The 21,657-nt window shown below is 37.1% G+C and overlaps 1 protein-coding gene across 1 annotated transcript in view; it reads right to left on the minus strand.

Moving 5' to 3' along the window:
• Positions 1-21,657, minus strand: part of SLC9A9 (solute carrier family 9 member A9) — a 218,327-nt gene that overhangs the window by 85,641 nt on the left and 111,029 nt on the right. Inside the window, exons 10-12 of the mRNA XM_076341008.1 lie at positions 13,912-14,025; positions 11,945-12,056; positions 6,215-6,368 (exon numbers count right to left, since the gene is read on the minus strand). Coding sequence (XP_076197123.1) covers positions 6,215-6,368; positions 11,945-12,056; positions 13,912-14,025 — 380 coding nt within the window. The remainder of the gene's footprint in view (positions 1-6,214; positions 6,369-11,944; positions 12,057-13,911; positions 14,026-21,657) is intronic.

A 21,657-nucleotide genomic window follows, 5' to 3' on the forward strand; every position in this document is an offset into this window, starting at 1 on the left:
TTTCTTTTTTCATTTAGAAAACAGTGCTGTAGCCATACCACAAGGAAACCCCTACAAAAGAATCCTGTCTGTTCATGTTTTACGGTGGAAATTCTAAAAGTGGAACAACAAAAACTCAGAATAAAACTTTAAAAACTGTCTTTAAAAAAATTTACTTTGCCAAAATAGCAATATATTATACGAGTTGATAAGAAGTCCTCCAATTAGGTCTTTCTGCAACTTTTAGTCTGAGTTCTTATGTTCTGTCAGTGCTATTCAGTGCAGATTTACCATCAAAATAGATACAGGTAAACCCCTATAAGGAGTATGTATTTGGGTTGGTTGAATGATTCAGTCTATGAAGAATAAATAGAAGGACCCTTGAGACAACTCTTTTGACTTTGGTGGCTTCACATCAGTGGTAGAGATATGTCTATGTGTAATCTGTAAATGATTTTTCCTTTCCTTCATTGCTGTAGATCTGGACAGGGGGTTACTGCATGCTTGACCTTTGCAAATAGCAGATTTTTTTTTTTCATGCTGATAACAATATTGCTCCCAGTTTACCTGCACTCTACTCCTAGCCAGTCAGCATCGTTTCCCATACAAAACAGAAAAGTCTCCACAGCAATGATATCCCTTTTGCTTATGTACTCCTTTCAAACAGATCTGAGGACTCTCAATTTATAGGATGTGAATCCTCTCCTCTTATTCTTGTTACGTGCATTAGATTGTTTTTTCAGTTACATTTTTTACACTTGACGCATTTCTATGTTTTGTGTTCTCAGAGATCACTGACTATATTAAGGTATGCTGTATTTATGCCAGTGTAGTGTGAATGAATGACCAGCTGCTGTTCACCATCAGAGACCTTCTGGCTCCATCGATGCAAAGAAAGTTTTGGAAGTGTATAACCTTGACAGTTTTAGGTTTAGTTTTGCCTAGATGGGCAAAGAGAAACAGCTGTCTGTAGTTATAAAGCTGGAATCTGAACAGTGAAAAGAATAAGCAGAGCTCTGGGAAACCTCTGGAAGTGAATCCAAACGTTTGGGTCAATTAGAAGTTAGGGAAGGCAATAGCTGAATATTAGAAGAATAGTTTGTTTTGATTAATTTCATTTCCTGGGTTGGTGCTTTCTCATAGAAGAGTGCAATGAGGAGATGCTCCTGCTGAGAATGTGAGTTTGGACAGCCTTGGTCATCCCCCCAAAATGTGGTATGCCAGGCCTCTGGTGTATTTAGAGAAAGTTGGAGGTTTGGAACTGAAGTTTTAGGTGAACTAGAGATGGCATGTTTTCAAGGGTAGCCAGGCACATAGACATACCCAGTTTCTAAAATACATACTAAAGGCAATGGCCAGATAGGCACAGCGTTAAAAGTTACTATTCAATGCTGCTTAGTATTTGTTTAGACCATGGAATAAAAATCTCCTTATTCACGGAAGAAATGCTGTAAGGAGATGCACAAAGAATCTGGAAATCCCTTGACAAACATTTACACAGGAGGTGATGATAAACAAACAGGACCTAATACCTAGCACAATGCTTTTATAGGACATGTTTTATTAACAACTTTGTATTTTTGTTCTGCCTGTCAGGAGAATCCTTTATCCCCAAACCTCTCATTGCAGATTTACTGTAAAATGCAGCTCTCTATTTTTAATCAGAGTACGGGGAATGAAGGGAGACATATATCCAAAAGCATTAGCAGGTAATACTCAACATCTCTGAAGGCATGTTTATTGAATACTTCAATTTGACTGTGAACTCATGCTTAAATGGCTATCTTTGTTTTGCTGTTGATATATCATGATATTATTCTCATACATTGATGCAGGTTTATTCATTGTCTGCCAAGAGCAGCATATTGTAGCCCTTTCACATGGAGAGTAAAGGCAATTTTTTTCTAGTTATAACTCTCAGATAAGCCACAAGATAATGTGTTATTTTGGAACGGGGTGCAACCAGTTCTGCTTTCAGAATGCCAGCTGATAACACTGTAACTGACTGTGCATATGCCTCTATGCTCAGAAATGTTACGTTACTGCACCAGACGACTGGGAACTTTTAAATAGGTCCCGATTTTCAGAAAGGGAACACTCCACACTTCCTGAAACTCAGAGTTTCAGGTATCTAAAAAAGGAGACAGTTAAAATAAATAAGACATTTCTGAAAATGTATGTCTCATTCTTTTAGAAGAAAATTAAAAAATATTCAGACTTTGCCAAGAATTTTAAGGCTCATTTTGAAGGCTGCTCTGTATGGGTAAATATACTAGTAATATAATGAGAATGATTGGTATAGATTTCTTTTAAAACTGTATTTTGACATATAGAGACACATAGACATAAATTCTGCCGTTAGCAGGTCAGATTTCCAAGGCCTTAAGAACCTTTCTTAGATTCAAGCTGTAGTTTAAGTAGGAGCATATGTTTCAATATAATTTGTTTGTTAAATGAAGGGACCTAGAATTGTGAACCTTAATAAATGTGGGTGAACTCCTGGGATCCATTTAAGCTTCTTTTTACAAAGGCTCTCAGCGCAGCTGGCCTCTGCAACCTTGTGAGATAGCTGAGTGATATTACTGCATTAAACGGGAGATGGAAATCAGTAGCACGTGGTTAGTTTCGATAGTATATCTTACTGTATGTTTTGGCAACAATTTGCAAGTGTTGTATAAGCCATACATATTCCTGGAATAAATCAGCTGGCAGTTATCTCTGAGGACACACCTTAATCTTTTCTCTAAAAATAGAGTGACAGATTATATTTACGTTAAGTTGAATTTTAACTGAAAAAAAAAAGCAGATCTGATGCTATTGCTGTGAGGAGAGGTGAAAGATTATGGAAATTCCAGTTATTATGGAAACAAAGATTGATTTTTCAGAAGACTATTGCTACTATTATTTAAAAATTGTCATTGTTCTATTCCTTTATACTCTGTTGATATATGAGGAGTCTTGGTCACCATTATGAGAATTTCACAATGTAAATTACGGAAAGTGCAATAAATCATTGAAACATAGTATAATATGTAGACAATAATATACAACAAGAAGGCTGTACAGACCTTCAATACTGTCTTTTACCTTGACTAACACTGTAATGCATTATGGTAGAGCAAATGGTAAATATATTGGTGTTAGTTATTTGTAATTCATATTATTTTTACATATCTTCAACTTAATGGATGATAGATTATGTTTTAAAATGAAAATGTGGATAAGTTGGTCTGTAACATATAAACTCATGCACCTATCTCTAGGATGAGACTAACTGGATCAACCTTGAGGAGTTAAGAGTTTGCATCTCCAGTAGTTTCAACTACTGATAGGAACTGTAGCCTATGCCGCATAGCTAGAGTGGGCACAAATTAAAATGTATGCGAATAAGATTCCATTTATCCAAATAGTCTCAGAAATCACGTTCCTCTTTATTATCCTCTGAATGCCTCCTGTTCAATTAAATACATTACCTGCTGGATAATAATTTTATGATGAAATGGTTAATTGGCAAAAAACCACTCAGTTTTAGACTGTTATTTGCTTGATCACTGTATTTTTGACCGTTCCTGTCTCCTGAGAAGTTTTACCTATACAGCAACTCGTAGGTTACGTAGGGAAATCCAGTGTAGTCACTGTGACCTTAAATTAGCCATTCATATATTTTTCATTTCCTGTAAGTACTTAATTTTGATAATGTGAATAACTTTATTTCTAGTTGTTTGGATTAACTGATCTAGCACTGTGCTTTGGATTTGAACAATAGTGGTAAATCTGGTTCTCTAAAGCACTGGGGAATCACACACAAGTCGTTTCAAACTGCCCTGGGATGGTGCCTGATGTAAGTTCACATCAGTTGAGCACTTAAGGGCTAGCATGAGACCAGTCTCCTCCTTCTGTACTTACAGACATAGTTGCAGCATTTCACTGGCTTCATCCCTTTTTTCTGTAATTGATGACATACCAACCCATTCCAATGAGTCTCTTCACAAACAATCATATTTTTGCACTCATAATACAGTTTCCCTTGGCTTTGTGAGCTGAACCCTCCAAACTAGCATGAAAAATACATTCTCTCTTTCCTAATTTTATTAAAAAAAATATATATGTGAGGATAGATGCATCTCAGAATTGCTGTTCGGGCACAGCTGCAAGCATACTGGGAGTATTACACTAAGCAAGATGGTGTAATTTGGAGCAGCCCCCTAACTCTCTCAGCAAACCCAAGCCTGCTAGAATCCATACAGGTATCAACTGGCATGAATTTCCACCACCTTTAAATACAATTACTTAGCAAAATTACTTAAGACTAAAATGACAAATGCTGGTAGCTAAGGACAAAATTCCATATTGAGGTGTAATAAATTATAAAACCAGTTAAATATATTCACTAGAAAGAGAAATCAGAGCCTCAAGATACTTTTGTAATTAAAGATGTCTATTTAAAAGTTTTATCTCAGTTTGACTGCGCACTCATAATTTATGAAGCTGTATGTTTTGATGTCAAGAAATTAAGTGGGAATTGTGAACCTAATAGCTTTATAGTAAGAAAATCTATATCCCAGCTGCAAAACCAAATTATTCGGTTGGTAAATCTGCCTGGCAGATCTGCTGGGATTCAGAGGAGATGCCCAAAGAGATGAGCATTTCAGACCAATAATGACTGTTTACTTTCAGTGTCTTTGGTGAAATCTATTGTACGGGTGGGTAAAGAAAGAAGCACATGCTTGCATTGAACGGTATAAATAGTTAATATGAGAGTCAGCGCCTCACTTGTGGTCTTGTGGGCCTTCCCACCGCTGGGTAGTACTAAATAGCAGAAGAAATGCCATTGCATCCAATTAAATTGCTTGTGTTAGTGAAAGCACTTGGCAGTGTTCATTTAAAAATTACCTAGAGAGCTAGACCAGGACAGGCATCTAGTGACCTAAGTCCTTAGGCTAGACACGACTACTGCCCACCTCCTTTTTCCCTTACTGTATTCTCAAAATTATTGCTTAATCTCATATTGTAGTAATCCAAACTGATTTGGTCCACAAGATCTAATGAGAATATTCCTTCTCACCCACATTTCTGTTGCCGTATAGAGCAACTCTGTTGCTGACTGGCAGTGAAAAAGCAGCAAATCTCAGAAAGATGGTTGATAGTGGTGGAGTATATCCAAACTGAAATGGACTTGATTGACGTTATGGGACATAAAAGAGATGTCATGAAAAAGAATCAAACTGTCACCGAAATAGAGAGCCCCCACATTGCATATGGATGCCTGCATTTTATGTTTACACAGTACACTTGTACGCTGGTCCTTATTTTGTCTGCGAGCTTTTATCTATGCTCTTCATTAAAGCTCCAATGTAGTTATCTTCAGCTGGTATTTTATAGCAACAGTCTGACACGAAGGCTTGTCAATCAGACATCATTTTGTAAACAAGGAAAGCATATGCTATAGATAAAATAAATGTTGAGGAATTGTGAATTACAAGCCTGTCTTGATACTGAGTTTTTCTTTGGTGACCTTACGAACCAGGGCAGAGAGTTCTAAATGGATTATGAAGTAATGAGAACTCAGCAATAGCATTACACTGTTACTGTTAAAAGTGGGGTTTCTAAAAAGCACACTTGGCAGGACACTACATTTAAAGTAGATACTCTTTACTCCAGCTTCCTATTTCCCTCTCTTTTCTCATTTAACCTCCCTTGTGAATACAAGTGACTATGAAGTAATTTAAGAAATAATATAGTGAAGGAGCATATATAAAACAATGAGTGATAAATTAATGGCTGAATGATGCACCAATGCAGGCTGAATGATACACCAATGCAGGTAGATTTTCTAGTATATTCACATTATAATCAGAAATACATTATTTATGATATGTTTGTGTAATAAATACACGTTTTTAGATGAGGGCAAAATCTGCCTTCATAGCTCTTTCTTCAACAGTGAGGAGGACACCGCTAACATTTACTCACAGTGTTTAAAAGGAACAGTAGTGAAACAAACTCTTAGAAAATAAGGATGGGTCTGACCTAGGTCCAAACCCATAGCGAACTTGGGAAGAACCTGTTCCTTATGGTCTGGAGCCTCTACCAGGTAGCCAAATACTTCCTTTGTGCTTGTAAAACTCTATTAAAAAGCATATAAGTAAGCCTTAGAAAGCTGTAGGAATTTAGTGATTCATCCATAGTGATTGCATTCTATTTTGATGGTTAACATTGTAAAGAGAGTACTAACCTGATCTGAAGCCACGTGAGCATTGGTGTTGTGCCCCCACCAAATACCCAGACGGTAAAAAACACAACAAGCAGTGCTGTGGTAAACATCATTTGTTTGGGTTGGGATTCTGTGTCTCGAATAGCCAATGCAAATGCTATTGCACCACGTAAACCTAAAAAAAGAAGACAAGAATGATGAACTTAATGTGATGGAGAAACCAAATTTTACTCTTTTCAGCCCAAACCCAGTTCCAAGGGCAGAGGAAATTTTCAGACCGTGATCATACTTACAAAATGCTGAATTGTGCTAATTGAAAGGATGGTGTTTAATGCAATGTAAGCAACTTTGCAAAAGTGGACAATGAAACTACTCTCATTCACAAAATAATCGCACATTTGTTTCACATCCACACAATCCTTTGTCTTGAATAATTGCAAATTAAATAGTAATCTGGACTTTATGCATGGTAAAAAAGAAATCTATCCCCTGTGTTGTTTTACTGACTTCAGTGGGACTGCCCATGAAATCGGGTGCAAGTGAGAAAGAAGGTCGGCATTAAAATCTCTACCCAAATAGGCTACCCATTTCTTGCTTGAAAAAATAGAAAATGTCTTAAAAAATTTTTTTAAATCTTTCAATGTGCTAAGAACAGTCAGAAAAATCATGACTTAAAAACAATGAATAGTTTTTAAAAGATGATTTTAAGTATCTAAAAAGGGGATGCAGAATAAATGTGGATTTTTAGCTCTTAGTGTGCTTGAAATGTTATAATAGTTTTAAAATTATACACCTACAGAGACTGGATAAACAAAAACTTACAAATGTGGAGAAAACAGCTAACAGTGAGTTTAAAAAAAGCCCCATAGGTAGTAATAAGCTAACTAAATAGGTCCTCACAGAGTGACATTTAAAAAAAGAGGGGGAAAAAAAGCCGGCTAGTGCCTCCAGCCCTCAGGATGCTGAATACAAACAATACTCTGTATTTTCCAATGCTTTTCAGTTATCTGTTTAAATTTACTGCACTGTTTTCTAAAAAAAAAAATCCACAAAATAAGTGTAGAGAGCAAAGCCATTACATGTACACAATACACACTGAATCCAAAAAGTACTTTGCAAGTATCGAGAGATTAAATCTAATAATTAAACCTCTTGTAAGGCACTGATGGTATATGCAGAATCACTTAATCAACTGCTAAATGCAGCTATTTTTGGAGTAGAACTCTAAAGCTCTTTAAGATTACATAGCTAGAATGTTGAATTATTTGGTATAGAAGATGGACGGTTTACCCAGAGAACACCACAAAGCCATTTCTGCAAGGAAGTACCAGACTGTAATTACACTAGCTGAAAATGGTCAGTGGCAGCAGGCTTAAAATCTCTGCTTTTATGAAAATAACACTGCAGTCAACAAGTGGGCTTGTCCTTGACCTTGCTTTTATGTAAAAGCATCTCTAAGGATGCACATGCTTTACTATTTTCTTATGAGAAAAAAATATCAGCTCATTTTAAAACATGTATCTGAGGAGGGAACGAACCACTATTGAAATGGTCTTTTTCCAGTGGTTATAGTGGTAATCTAGATGACTAGCCCAGATTAATGCTTAAATTATGGGTGGCTACATTTTGGTGGAAAACAATGCTGCTTTCCACAACTGCATCACAATGGTACGTGCAATATTAAATCCAGAACATCTCTTTTGGTAAGAGGGAATATTAAAAAAAAAAATTTGTTAATATGTCATTAAGAGTCTCTACTTCTTGAGCGCTGGAGTGGGTATTTCTTCAGTTTAGAGAAATAGCGAGTGCCTTCACTGCATTTTCCATTTATAAAAGGCTCACCATGATCTATAAGAGCTAATTCAGTTTCAACTAAAAATATGACTAAAGTAAAATAAATAATCAAAGCATCTGCTACCAACTAAAGCAGTGGGAAGCAGATGAATATAACCTAAAACGTAAAGACTCAATGAGAAGCAAGGAAAGCTATTATATATATATCAAAATATATTGCAGGTAACAACACAAATGAAGGAAGGGAATTTTAACAACCTCGGCAGACAGTAAGACACTGAAACAGACTGAAGATAGGGAAGGTTAGGTTTCCTGTAACACCTCAGGGAAAAATACCAACAAAGCACAATGGAATGATTGGCTCCAATGGACATCGGTACCTCAGCTACACCTGGAGAGAGCAGCACAGTAGAAGGAAAACGCTCTGATGAACTGTTAGGAGAGATTCTCTCCCCTCAGCTTTCAGAGACGCCGTACTGACAGCAGCTCCGCATCTGTGCTGTGATCCATTGTTCCTCTGGGCTCTATCATGGATTTCCTACCAGATTTTTCTGCTGGCTGTGCCAGTCATTAGGGATTCATCTTTAAGAGATATTCTTTAATGTGTCAGGGCCTCCAAAGAAAACCACCCCCACGGTTAAGCTTCAGAGGCCCACAGAATAGAAAAGATGTGTCCTATTGGGCTGTTACCCATCCTTTGCTCACACTCCACAAACACACATCATTCCGAACCCATCCCTCTGAAGAGCCTTTGCGGGCAGCAGTATTTTTGGGTAGTGTGGAGAGAATCTGCCAGGAAAGGAGACTATCTGTATGTAGATCTGGTGTTTTGGTTTCAAGCATAGTTCTCTGCTCTTTTCTTCCTTGCTTTCTTTTCTCTTTAGCCGATTTCTTTTCATATCTACCTTCTTAGGAAAGTTCACTTTGGCACTTCCCACCGCCATGTAAGTATGAGTGTGCAGATGTAAATGCCTGCACAACAGCTGCCTGTACACAGCCATTCTTTTTCATTTTTCTTCTGCATTTGTGTTCCACCCTTTCAGACTCCACTGCTGCTGTAATGTCTTATATTAACAGCAACCACCCTCGTAGCACCATGTCCCACAAGCCTCTCTCTTGCTGATTTATATGCTGTAGAGAAGAGGAAAGCACAGTAAAAAGTAAATAGAGATATTGGAAGAAGAGCGGAAGGTGCAGTACCGTACCTGCGAAATAGTCCCCTCCTGGTCATATGGCAGTGATGCCCAAATATCAAACACGTTATTGCCATTAATAAGTCCATCTGACTCCATTTAGTTTCCTTCTCTCTTAATTTTATTACCAGTTAAAGGCATCATAGCAGGGTCTGAAGTGAAATGAGGCATTTTTCATGCAGCACAGACCACTAGTGTATAGCGATAGCTCCCTTACAATTTAAGACGTTAAAATATTTCTTTTTCACATGAGCAGAGACTGCTGGCCTGCTCATTTTAACTGATGTTGAACTTAATTTGAGAAGCTCAGGCTTAATTATACAAGGACTAATCTAGTTTTGATTTACAATGGAATATTATCAGGAATCATGATTAAACATGGTTGTAAAAGTGAATCCATCCTCCGTAATGTGTTGTTAGAGGAGTGGCAGAAGCAGATGAAGAATGTATTCAATCAAAATGCTACATAATCCACTTCCAAGCCTAACTCTTCCACCTTTTCTCAAAGGTATTAATACTCCTGAAAAAGTAGAACTTAATGATTTCAGTAGAATTCTTTGCAGAGTAAGGTGTACTCAAATGCTAATTGACAATGTACTTGCCTGACCTTAATTGCTTTTTTCAGACTTTGATATTCATGGTGATTATGGCAGTAAAACTCAGTAAAGCAAGCAGTAAATGTTTGGTGCATTCGGTAATGATAAGACGTAAAACAAAACTAACCGCAAATTCATTGTTTTCTACATCTGAGCGTGTGATGCTGTGGTGAGTGAAGCCCAGTTCCCCCAGTGATTGACTAGAACCCGATGCTATACCAGAATATTGCTGCTGATGTTGTGTAGGCAATAAGCATCTTCCTCCAAACTCAAATTCAATGCCTTGTTTACTCATATCAGAAACGTGTCTCTCTTCTGGCAGTCATTGTATTCTCTGTTTATCACTATATACAGTATGATCAGTTTATAGTAAGTAAGAATGTTATTGGTAACTAAGCACAAATCTTAGTGCATGTTAGAAAGTACAATTACACAGAAAATCCACATATCCTAAGTGTTCTGTGAAGCGTGAAGCTGCTGGCAGTATGAGAGGCAGCCAGTCTTTATTGCGCTACTTGCAGGTGATGCCATTCACTTTTTTATAACGTTGTAAAGATTTTTCTCTACAAAATACAGTGTTTCTTTGAAAACAGTTAAAAATTACTTTTCTGAGTATTTTAACATTTACGTTTTAGAAGTTTTCGATACTACTATCTTCAGTTCTCAGCTGCCAGATTGTACTGGAAAGCTAATGTGCAAGTGTGAGTTCTCACGTTCAGTTGTTGGCTGCAGGTTACTTTCTGCTCCTAGTTCTGTGGAGAATGAAATTTGACTGGAGAAAATGAGGACACAAAAGTTGAAGAATAAGATATATTTTAGAAGATTTTTAATTCTGTACTTTATCTGATGAAAAATAAAAGCAAAAATGGAGCCCAGAAACTAGATAGCTAATGATATGAAGCTATTTTTCATGCTGTTGTCTAGTTGGCCACCTGATAGCTTTACTAGAGTGATCTACATATGCATCTTGCATGGCTAGCAATTGTAGGTGAGCAGGCGGTCTGAAAGCCAGTTCCTAATGGATGTATGTCATCATCTTTCACGACAATCTAGCTGGTATCAACTGACATTTTCAGTGGCAGCTTTTAGCAGAAGGATTGAATGGATGTAGAAATGAACTACTGTGTTGCTCTCTAGAGAGATGGAATTATACAGGCATAAATGAGGCACCCTGATGTGGAGTACTTCTGATGAGGAAGCTTGAAATGTGGCGCATTGTATCTTACTTGTTATCTGGCTAAATAGACCAGTGTACATCAAGGCTGTCAGTCAAGAACTTTTATCCATAAAAATTTGTAATAGGTTTTTGTATAAAAAGCAGGAAAATGAAGGGGGGGAAAAAAGTGCTTTCTAATTTTAGAAAATTATTTCATAAATGGCATTGGGCAATCTGTGTTTCTGTCTTTTACTGAACAAATATTCTTAGCTTATAAGTGAGTTTTTCCTAACTAGCATCAGAAAGTCAAGTGGAGGTATTTCTAGCTTGTGCAAGTCCAAAAATACAGAATCCAGCTGAGATTTTAACAGTTTGGGGGATGATGCACAAATGGGAGTAGAACATGGCTCCCTCTTCTGGATGTTTGGGGTTTTTTTTATTCTACAATGTTAACCAGAGTTAAAAATCAATAAAATCTGAATTTGGAAAATAAAGTACTCAAATATGAGGCTGGAATACATATGAAAAGGTCTGTGGAATTCAAGTCTCCTAGTCTCATGTTTCAAAGTAAAACTGTTCCTGAAGTTAAAGGAATTGTCAAAGACCGTGTCTGATTTGAGTATCTGTACTAACACCTTCAAAGTTAGATATTTATGTGTTTTAGAGGCACCTGTAGTATACCTGGCAGTATGCTTATGTACCAGCAAATAAATATCCACACAACATAAAAACATGGTATTCCCAAATTGTCATGGAAGTGTAGACAGATGGGGGACAATGGGTTGAAAGACTGGCTTCCTGGGTGGTAGGTTTCTAAAAAGTTAATTAAAATAGGTCCAGAGCACAGTGAAGTTGATGAGAATACACCCATTTGCTTCAGTAGCTTTGAAGAGACTGTCTTGAGTTTTAAGATCATGACTTCTTTGTGATAGATGCGGCTTTTTCTAGTGATAGATGACTATCTTTGTCAGTTGTTAAATGTGGACAGGAAAAATGCCAAAATAGCACTTACCTGAAAACATCATCATGTGCTGAAAATTCCTGGGAATCTTTTGTTTTCGACCCAAATTCAAAAGGAAAGAAAGTGGGTATATGTTGCAAGCTCTTGCTACAAAAACTGCCACCTAAAATGTAAGATGTTGAGGAAAATGGTGGAGGAAATACTGACAATAACAGAGTTAACTTAAACCCAATATTTCTCCAAAGTTATTTTAAAAGTGTAATTAAAATGAATATGAGATTATCTTCTTTCATATTTTACATGTCAGATCCTTCTGGTTCCAATTTCATTATAAAGCTGTGTGGTGGCAGAGATCGTCTTTCCCAGACATCCTGGTTTTATATTCATCATTATATATCCCACTTCAACCACTCTACTTTTACTCATCACATTTGTATCGCATGTGACTTCATCTTCAGTCCTTCAGTAAAATGCCCATCATCAATTGCAGAGATGGCATTATCTCCTTGAGCAGCAATTTGCAAAGAACAAATGTGCTTTTGGACATGATTATTTTCTTATTTCCTTATTATAGACAATTCGCATTGTCTCTATCCAGCACTCTGCTTTTTTTTTTTTCCTTTTTCTTTGGAGATTTTTCGAAAGGAGTTCTTTATTACTCCTCTGTGGAACGATCACAAAAGTTGCCTTAATTAGAAACATGAGGCTACTTCAGATAAAAAAAAATACAACCAGAGCTCCTTATACATACTTTTAGCAGGTTCCATCCTCCCCTTGTCTTGTGACTCTTAGGGCTCAATTATGGCACTCAGTCTGAGACATGCTGTGGACTGTAGAACAGATGAAGTACTTGGGTGGCAATGTCTGTATGTATCATATCTGCTGGGCCAAGAGCTGCTTAAAGCTCCTATGGACTTGGGAGAACATGCATTAGCAGCGGTTGCTTCACACGCCCTGTGCTCAGCCGTCCAGCGCAACCCTGTTGCAGCCTGTTGGCTCTTGGCGAGAGGAAACGATAGAGCCAGGTCCCTGCAGTGCTCTGCAGCACAGTCCCCATCTGGGGTGCTGAACGCTGCGCTCACGTTCAACTGTCTTCCCACGCTAGGAGTGCAGGACACAGTATTGCACTTGCCTTGTTGTGGTGATGGGGTGCAATAGGCTCTTGGGGTCCTCTCTGCCGTCTAACCCAACCTGTAGCCGAGGGAGCTGTGATGCAGTTCTTATTATTCATTTGGAAATTGCATACAAAAATTACTGCAAGTAAACAGTATGATCCCAACTTTCAAAGCTCGGGTCATCAAAAAGTGATAAGCAAAGGACTGCTGCTGTGAGCCAAAAAAATCATTGGGTAAATTGTCAGCGTGAGAAGAATCAATAGCACTGTACAAGTAAGCAACAGATTTCTTGAGAAACCATGGCAGAATTAAAGACAGACTCTTTTTCTTACCACTTTCTTAGGCACATGATGGTGTAAATAAATCCATGCACACTAGAGATATCAAATACAAAGAAGGAAAGATTTGAGCGATGCAGAACTGTTTGCTTTTTAGGGACTTAATATCATTTAAGTAGCTTTGGGGAAGTTCTGCTTATGGCACTGTCTGTCTGGAGGCAGCTCTACAGTTTGTGGCTCTGGCTCTGGACAGGCAAAGAGATTTTGTGCGCCTGCACCTGTCCCCACAGATGTGTTCCAATACACATCCCAATTTCTCACCCCACTTGTAAACCAGTGGCAAAAGTTCCCCAGCTGGTTTAAACCTATTTGCCTTGTAGCAGATCTGCAGAACAGCAACCGTCAAAAGACCATGTGCTTACATGCATTGAGCCAGTTATTGACATATACGTAATAAAGATGATTGCCTTTGGACTTGACAAAAAATTGATTTTTAGTATTTAAGGAACCGATTGGTTTGCTTGTTGACTTTTTTCCCCCCACATGGAGCACACATTCTTTATATATATAAAAAGATACATATATACATGTACATAGTTATATATTTCTTTAAAGCAAAGGATACAAATGCACCAAATATAAAGAGAGGATTGAAGATATGATTTTGAAACGTGAATAGCGCAAGTCCCATGTAACAGAAGATGACATTCTCAGCCAAAAAATTCATGAACTCAAACAACTTAAACGAGAGAGAAAGAACATAATTATGACTCTTGTCTGTAACTAACTACTGTTTATCACCAGGTTCCCTTGGAATGCAGAACTGTTCAGATGAAAGGAACAGAAATCGCACTTATTTCAAGGGTGGATTTCAAAACCATCTAATTTGCTATACAGTATACGTGGTGTCTTTTAGCTTTAAAAATCATAGTTGCTTGCACATTTTTCTCTGATTTGTGTATGAAAGCTTGACATAGACAACTGATAAAATACATAAACAGCAAGTACGTTATACAAGCTTCAGTGCAAACGGCAAGGAAGCTGAGGGAATTTAACTTCGCTCATGTTTACACAGGTGAGCCTGGGAAATGGCTCCTGATTGCACAAGTGGCTATGCGTAATACAGTACGGGGTGTGGGTACACTAATGCCAAGAGAGAAAAAAATAAATTCCTAAATGGACTTTTAAGAACCTGTGCCTTTAAAATACAACACGATCTTTTTTACTACTAGGAATATTATCCTGCAGATGAAAACTTTCATTGCACTGTATGGTCATCAATATCAATTACTCATTTCAAACCAAACTATTTAAGGTATCATTTAAACGTCTTATAAAATAAGCCTAAAATACATGATTATGGTAGGATTTCTTCTGTGAAAAAACAAGCAAAGCCAAAATATTCATTTGCCTTGAGGGGATGTTCTTGATTGCATTTGCAGCTGATTATATAAAAACTAATAAAATAAATTTTCATATTTATCCACATTTGAAAAAAATCAATCATTGCTGCCAAATAACTACAGAGGAGAGAAAAAGAGGTCTTTTTGCTTCTGAAGCCACTTTTGGGCTCAGGAGACTACGCTAACAAATCCTGATGCAGAATTAGGGCCGAAGTTTGTCAATCTGTCTACAATCAGTCATACATCACTATCCGGCATGTTACTATGGAGATATTTTATTCATCCTTAATGGACTTATGTATTTTTTGGTAATATGTTTGTGCTTCTAAAAATAAATATCCAATAACAGTCACTAAGATGTAACAAAGGAAAAACGAGAGCTGTCAGAATCATTATTTAAAACAAATTTCGGAAACAAAATGGCATAACACCCAGTAGTGTATGGGAAGATATTTCGGACGCCGTGGCAGCACCATCAATTATCCCAAGCACACATGCCATAGCCCCCATTTTGTGCTGCAATGCTGAACAACATGAAAACAAACCCAAGAAATATTTGCAAGTTAGGAGACTTAAATTATTTAAATTAAATTTGAATGAGAGAAACCAGTTGTCAAAAAACCTCGAAGTACGGGATCTTGCGACCCATAGAAATTATTACGATAAATCTTTGCTTTTCCATTTTGGGAGCAAACATGATCCCACTTCTTTGTGGGAGTGTCATCTGACACATTTTTCTAATGCTTTAAGCAATGTATCAGGAGTGTCATGACAGGATCTACATATATATATAAAAAATACATATATATTTGTGTTTATATAAAAATCTTTTGAGGGAAGGGTACTGCTATGAGGAGCCACAGCTGCATACTTTAGTTGTTGGGATAAGATAAAGGTGCTTCAGAGGTTTTAAAGCGGAATGATATTTCGCTCTTCCTTTACAAAATCTTATTCCAGATTTAAAGAAATGTAAAGTAGATCTACCATTGATGCATTTTAGAAACACAGTTTCTGGAACTAAAGTTTCTTTCTTGTATTTTCCAAACTTTTTGTTGACATACTTTTTTTGGAAGGAAAACAGATTTTGCTGTATCATTGCTTTTGCTGTATACTCTTTCTCAATAATCTTCAACAGTAAATTCAAGCTTTTACTCCTGCCTGAAGTGCTTTTGTGACATTACTGCTTTTAAACTTCTCACTCCTTGTCTCCCAGCAATCTGGTCAAGATGCAGCCTTTACGTATTTCTTGTAAATTCAGTTCAGTGCATCTTTTACATTTCCCTATAACTTTACCTCCTTTTCTGGCTACACGTATCCTGTTTCTTCCTACTTCAATGCAGCTTCAAACCTCCAGAATCATTTCAATAAGTGACTCTTAAAAAGAAAAACCCCTCATTCTTGACTGTGTGTTTCCAATCCACATGAACAATATATACTTCATTTGCTCGCTGGGCCAATGTTTCCTGTGCCGCCAGCATAGGCCTATGAGTTTTCTTAGCCTGTATTTACAGCGTGTGTAACACTTTTTAGCCACGTCATCTACGTCAGATACAAGCAACACTAATCTATTGCAGTTCTTGAATCATATTGCTGGACATCAATTGGTTTGTTTGCAAGAGCAAATACAATCCAAATCCCTTTTTTTCCCCTGTGAATTTTGGTGCTGAACTGTGCCGGGATTTTTTTTCCCCTCTTATCTCTAGTTTCTTTGTATTTTGATCTTCCATGATCAGAGCACTGCCTACTTGCTAGAAGATTAAATCCAGATTAGTTTCCTTCCTTTGTATAGCAAAAATCCAGGTGCTATTTCAATAGCTAATTTAGAGTAGGCTCCTTCCTATTCCAGGGACAGCCATGATATGGTCTCTTAGGAAAGATTCAGCTCCTTAGAATGGTAAAAGTAGCTTAGCTTCATTCAGTGTCTTCTGTATCCCCCATATAGTTTGCTTTCTCTTTTTAAAAGTATATCACTCACATGACATGTTTATTCATGGAGTGCAACCTATTCAAATTTCTCACCCCGAGTTAAAAAAAAAAAATAAAAATTATCAACTACTTCAGAACTAGTTATTGTCATAAAAGGAGTGATATCTGAATGCCATTTCCTGGAACACGATGCTTGTAGATCTAATGTAAAACTCACCCACTGTCCTCCAGACTTCACTTTTATTCCCGTTTTCAGCATAGTGTTTTATTTAGTGTTTCTTCAACTTCTGTGTTTTGTTCAACAGTAATACAGAGCCCATGGACATACTCCATTAAGCACTTAACTGTCAGTGCTGTGCAGCATAAATCCCGTCAGAAAAAAACAATTTATTCTAAAGAGATCTTCTGAAAACCATGTTAAGAAACAGCTACCATAGAAGCATTTTCCCAAATTGTTATGCCTTTCACACAAATGTTTCTGTCATTATTTTAAAGATGAGATATCAAGACCTTTTGATGAGAAGTAGAACAACAGGAGGAATAGGCTTTCATCTGGAATTTATAATTTCCTGGGACACCCGAGGAGTTCCAAGAAGAGTTGCACCATACACGTTAGCCACTGAAAAACATCCTTTTTTCTCTGAGTGGCCATAAGCCAGGTCCATGCCATGGCCCATGGTCTGCTTAAATGCCACTCAAAAATCTCCCTTATTTTGAATATATGTACTTGCAAGTGGGATTACTTGCAGGAAAAGAAAAAAAAAAAAAAAGAAAAGAAAAAAGTTAGGATTAGAATCATAGAATCATAGAATCATTGAGGTTGGAAAAGACCTCTAAGATCATCGAGTCCAACCGTCAACCCAACACCACCATGCCCACTAAACCATGTCCCTAAGCGCCTCATCTACACGTCTTTTAAAAACCTCCAGGGATGGGGACTCCACCACTTCCCTGGGCAGCCTGTTCCAATGTTTCACCACTCTTTCAGTAAAGACATTTTTCCTTACATCCAATCTAAACCTCCCCTGGCGCAACTTGAGGCCATTTCCTCTCGTCCTATCACTTGTTACTTCGGAGAAAAGACCAACACCCACCTCGCTACAACCTCCTTTCAGGTAGTTGTAGAGAGCGATGAGGTCTCCCCTCAGCCTCCTTTTCTCCAGGCTGAACAGTCCCAGTTCCCTCAGCCGCTCCTCATAAGACATCTAGAATCCTAGATATTGATCCTAGATATTGAGTCCTTAGAAGTATTTTGTCTATAACCATAAATTCCCTTCCCGTTCCTCCTACACAGACAACTAACCTCTTTCTACTCTAAATGAAATTGGCATTAAAGTGCTCATATGCTGCCATTAGTTTCCCCAAGGCTACTAGAAAATTATACTAGAAACCATTTTAATATACACATAGTAATAAGACATTTTTTCTGTATAAAACTAAAACTCCTCATTTGTAATGTGCCATTTCTACCTCTTCACGAAGTCTATAAATCTGCTTATAGCTTTAAAGTAAGAGTTGTAATAAATCACCAGTGTCAACACATTGCAGAGTAGAGTATTAATTACAAAAACACCGGTGTAAAACCAATCCGGGCACTTGGTTGAGGTGTTTAGCTCAGTGAGTTACTGCAACTGGTATTTGCTTTGCTTTGGTTATTTTCTCCGTAAAAAGTGGATATTACAGAAGATGTCTAATTAAAATGTCTATTAAAATTGACAGAATATCTATGTATTAAAAACCACATCATTCACCAAATATGCTTCGTTTTTCTGTTACTTTCAGCCATTGTAAGTACTAAGAAAGATGTGCAGAAAATCAGTTTTAAGTTGGGACATTGTTCTGGAAAGTACCACTTGCAGTTCAGTTCTCACTGGCAGAGGAAGGAATCAATCCAGGTTATTTACACCTTAAGCCTTGCTGTAACCATTAAGTTTATCTTATGTTTTATTTTAACTCAAGTAAAAAAATTTATATGGTATAAAAACTGTATTAGTTTTATCTTTTGAGCGAGATAAGTGCCTTCTTTTTTCTTCTCCTTCCTTCCCTCCACCCCCACAGCTAAGTTCAAGCCAATTAGAGAAACAAGCTACGCCAAAATGGGTTTTGCAACTTGATCCATTTTATAGAACTACTTAAATTTTCACTGAGTGTTAGAGAGATTATCTAGGTAAGTAATTAGTTCACCTGGAAGATGGGACACACTAAGTTCCAATCTCAGCTGCAATAAAAATAGAATTCTTTAAAGGAGCATCAAAAGGAGAAAATGAACATATTCTATGCCACAGTCCCCTTGTGACTGGGGAGATGGAAGGTGTGAGATTTCTCATAACCTAATATTTTAAACAGTGTTTTTCATCTCAAGGGAATAAAGTTAGTATGAGAGGTACTGGGTAAGAGCAGAATTACAAACAACATTCTTTCATCTCAAGGGAATAATGTTAGTACGAGGGTATTGAGTAAAAGCTGAATTACATCCACAACTTATTTCCAGCAAAATACAGTGAATTTTACTCACTGATGGCAATATTACATTCTTTCACTCGATTTAATACCTGCTGAAGGAATGTCATCCACATCTTGCAGGTATCTGCAAGCCTTCTCTAGTTGCATTGATTTTGCTAGCAACATGGAGGAATGCCACCTGTCTAGGGGTTACATCTTACAGTGATATATTCTTGCATGACATCAAAATAGGGAGAATTTCAGTAGTCCAACAGCAGCTAGGATATAAAATTGATTATACTTTTAAAGAGAGATTTGAAGGTGACAGCTATTAAAATCCCAAGCAGTCAATGTTAAGTGATGGTTATAAAATTTATTATATTTGAATAATGCTATTTAATTAGAACACAGCTATCAAAAATGTTCCATGAAGTCAAGGATATTGATAAACCAATAGTTGATGAAAATTGCTTTTCCCTAATTATTTTGAATTAAAATGCAGTGAGAATTCAGACTACAGTATTTTTTCTGAGATTGTAGAAGCTTTTATTGTAGCCTAATTGCTTTATTTAATCTTTCTCTTTTGATTAGAGGTTTCAAAATCAGAAAAAGAAGGTTTGAATTTGAACCTCTTGCCTGAAATCCTTTATACAGCTATAATGAATCTTCACAGCATAGTGATATAATGCTTATTTCTAGAATAACATGCTTAGATGAAAGAATCGGCAAAAATAACTCAAATTCCTGATAGACTATAAACTTTTTTATGGCGCTAATTTTGATATCCAACCATATTTGACTGTAAACTTACAAACACGTTAGCAGAGAGAGATTCTTACAAGATCTTTTATGTCCTGGGGCAAAATTCTGGCCTTTTTTATCAGTAGGCTTTGCTACTGAATTCAATGAATTTCACCCCAACAGATTTATGGAAGGCACACAGTAACTTTCTATTTCCCTATAAAGCTGGGAGGTTTAAGAGATTCGTAAGGCCTGAGGAAGAATTGGGAAGTAAAAGGAAAAATAAATAAAGAAAACAGCAACACCAAGGGAGAGGAAAGGCCAGCAATATTTTTCATTTACACAGTATGGCTTATTCTTTCTGGCATAATCTACACACCACCACCAAAGTTCAGCTTGGGAGAAGCTGGATAAAGTACTGGCACAGAATACACTTCTGACTAGCAACAGTAAAGAAAAAATGTTGGCCCCAGACATCAAGGCAAATCCCTTCTATTATTAAAAATGCCATAGGTCTTGAACGGCTTTGCTAGACAAAAGGAGTTTAAACCAAAAATGTTGAAAATTAGGCAGCTAAATTAGAATCTTTTTCTTGTTCTAAACTACTTGGGAGCAATGAAAATCAGAGGGAGAATGACTTAACAAGTAAAACATTCAGAACTTCTAAAAAGGTTTGACCTCAGGGGTGAATGGAAGCTTAGTTTGGTTTGTGTTTACAATGAATCTGTCAACATCATTAATTACAGGATTCAAATTAACCCTCAGAAAGAGCTTTGTTATTCAGTTTTATCAATTAATTGACAAGTGACTCTGTTCAAAATCTAAGACTCCATATACTCATTTCTTCTATGCGTAAGGCATGGAGAGCAGTAGAAACTTTGATGTGCACTTGTGGTAGTACAGCCAGATCAGAGCCTCATGAGAATTTATATCTTGTCTTCAATAGACTTTGGATCGAGCTGTAGAAAAATTAATTATTCTATCATTAGTCTTGCTAAGTTGCCTAGGAAAGGGGGTTTCTGCAAACTTTGTTGGTTTTTTTTCAAACAAGGATCAGTTTGTAAGAGAGGGAACCTGTTTAGATCACTATCTCCCTTTCCTGCAGCACAACCAACTTTGGCTGTTATACCTCAGGCATTAAGTTGCACCTAAAACTAACCCAAGAATGACACCTTAATGGAAGGTATTGCCAAAACAGAGAGGATGATGCTGTTGCTCCTACAGCTTGTAATCTAAGTCATTTTTTGGTTCACAGACTAGAAACAACCGTTTTCAAAGTGCTTATTTTTCTTAAATTCCCGAACTGAGATGTTGCAGGCACAAAGGAAGGAGGAATCATCAGTGCTCTGTTGTATCAAGATAATGTGCTCAGCGATTACTGCAGTTAAAGCTCTCTACATTTAGCAGTACTGTATTATTCTGTAAGTATTAAGGAAGGGTTCTGCTCAAGATGGGGCATAACAGAGCGTAGCTGGAAAATTGAAGGGATATAAAGGACTTTTGACCGGTCAACAATTAACGGCGGTACTAAAATCTACTGTGTTTAGGGATGAATTTGGAAATTTTTGAGAACACTGATGGCTGTTCCATTTGCTGATAGAGGGATAATTATGGTAATGGAAAATGAAGAGGCTATGAACAGCCTGTGCTGTCTCGGATTAAGGTAGTATTCTTATAAAGCTGAAATCCGAGAATAGGCTATGTGTAGAAGAAAAAGAATAAAAAAAGCTGCAAAATAATATCATCAATAAAAATGAAGCTTAAGTTCATGACCTATTCTGAACAACTTGAAAGATACTTTCTTGGAAGGCATCTTTCTGGGGCAGTAAATCACCAATCAAGTGGAAGCAGGGACATTA

The sequence above is a fragment of the Aptenodytes patagonicus genome, chromosome 6 (genome assembly GCF_965638725.1).
Source record: "Aptenodytes patagonicus chromosome 6, bAptPat1.pri.cur, whole genome shotgun sequence".
NCBI classification, from domain to species: domain Eukaryota; kingdom Metazoa; phylum Chordata; class Aves; order Sphenisciformes; family Spheniscidae; genus Aptenodytes; species Aptenodytes patagonicus.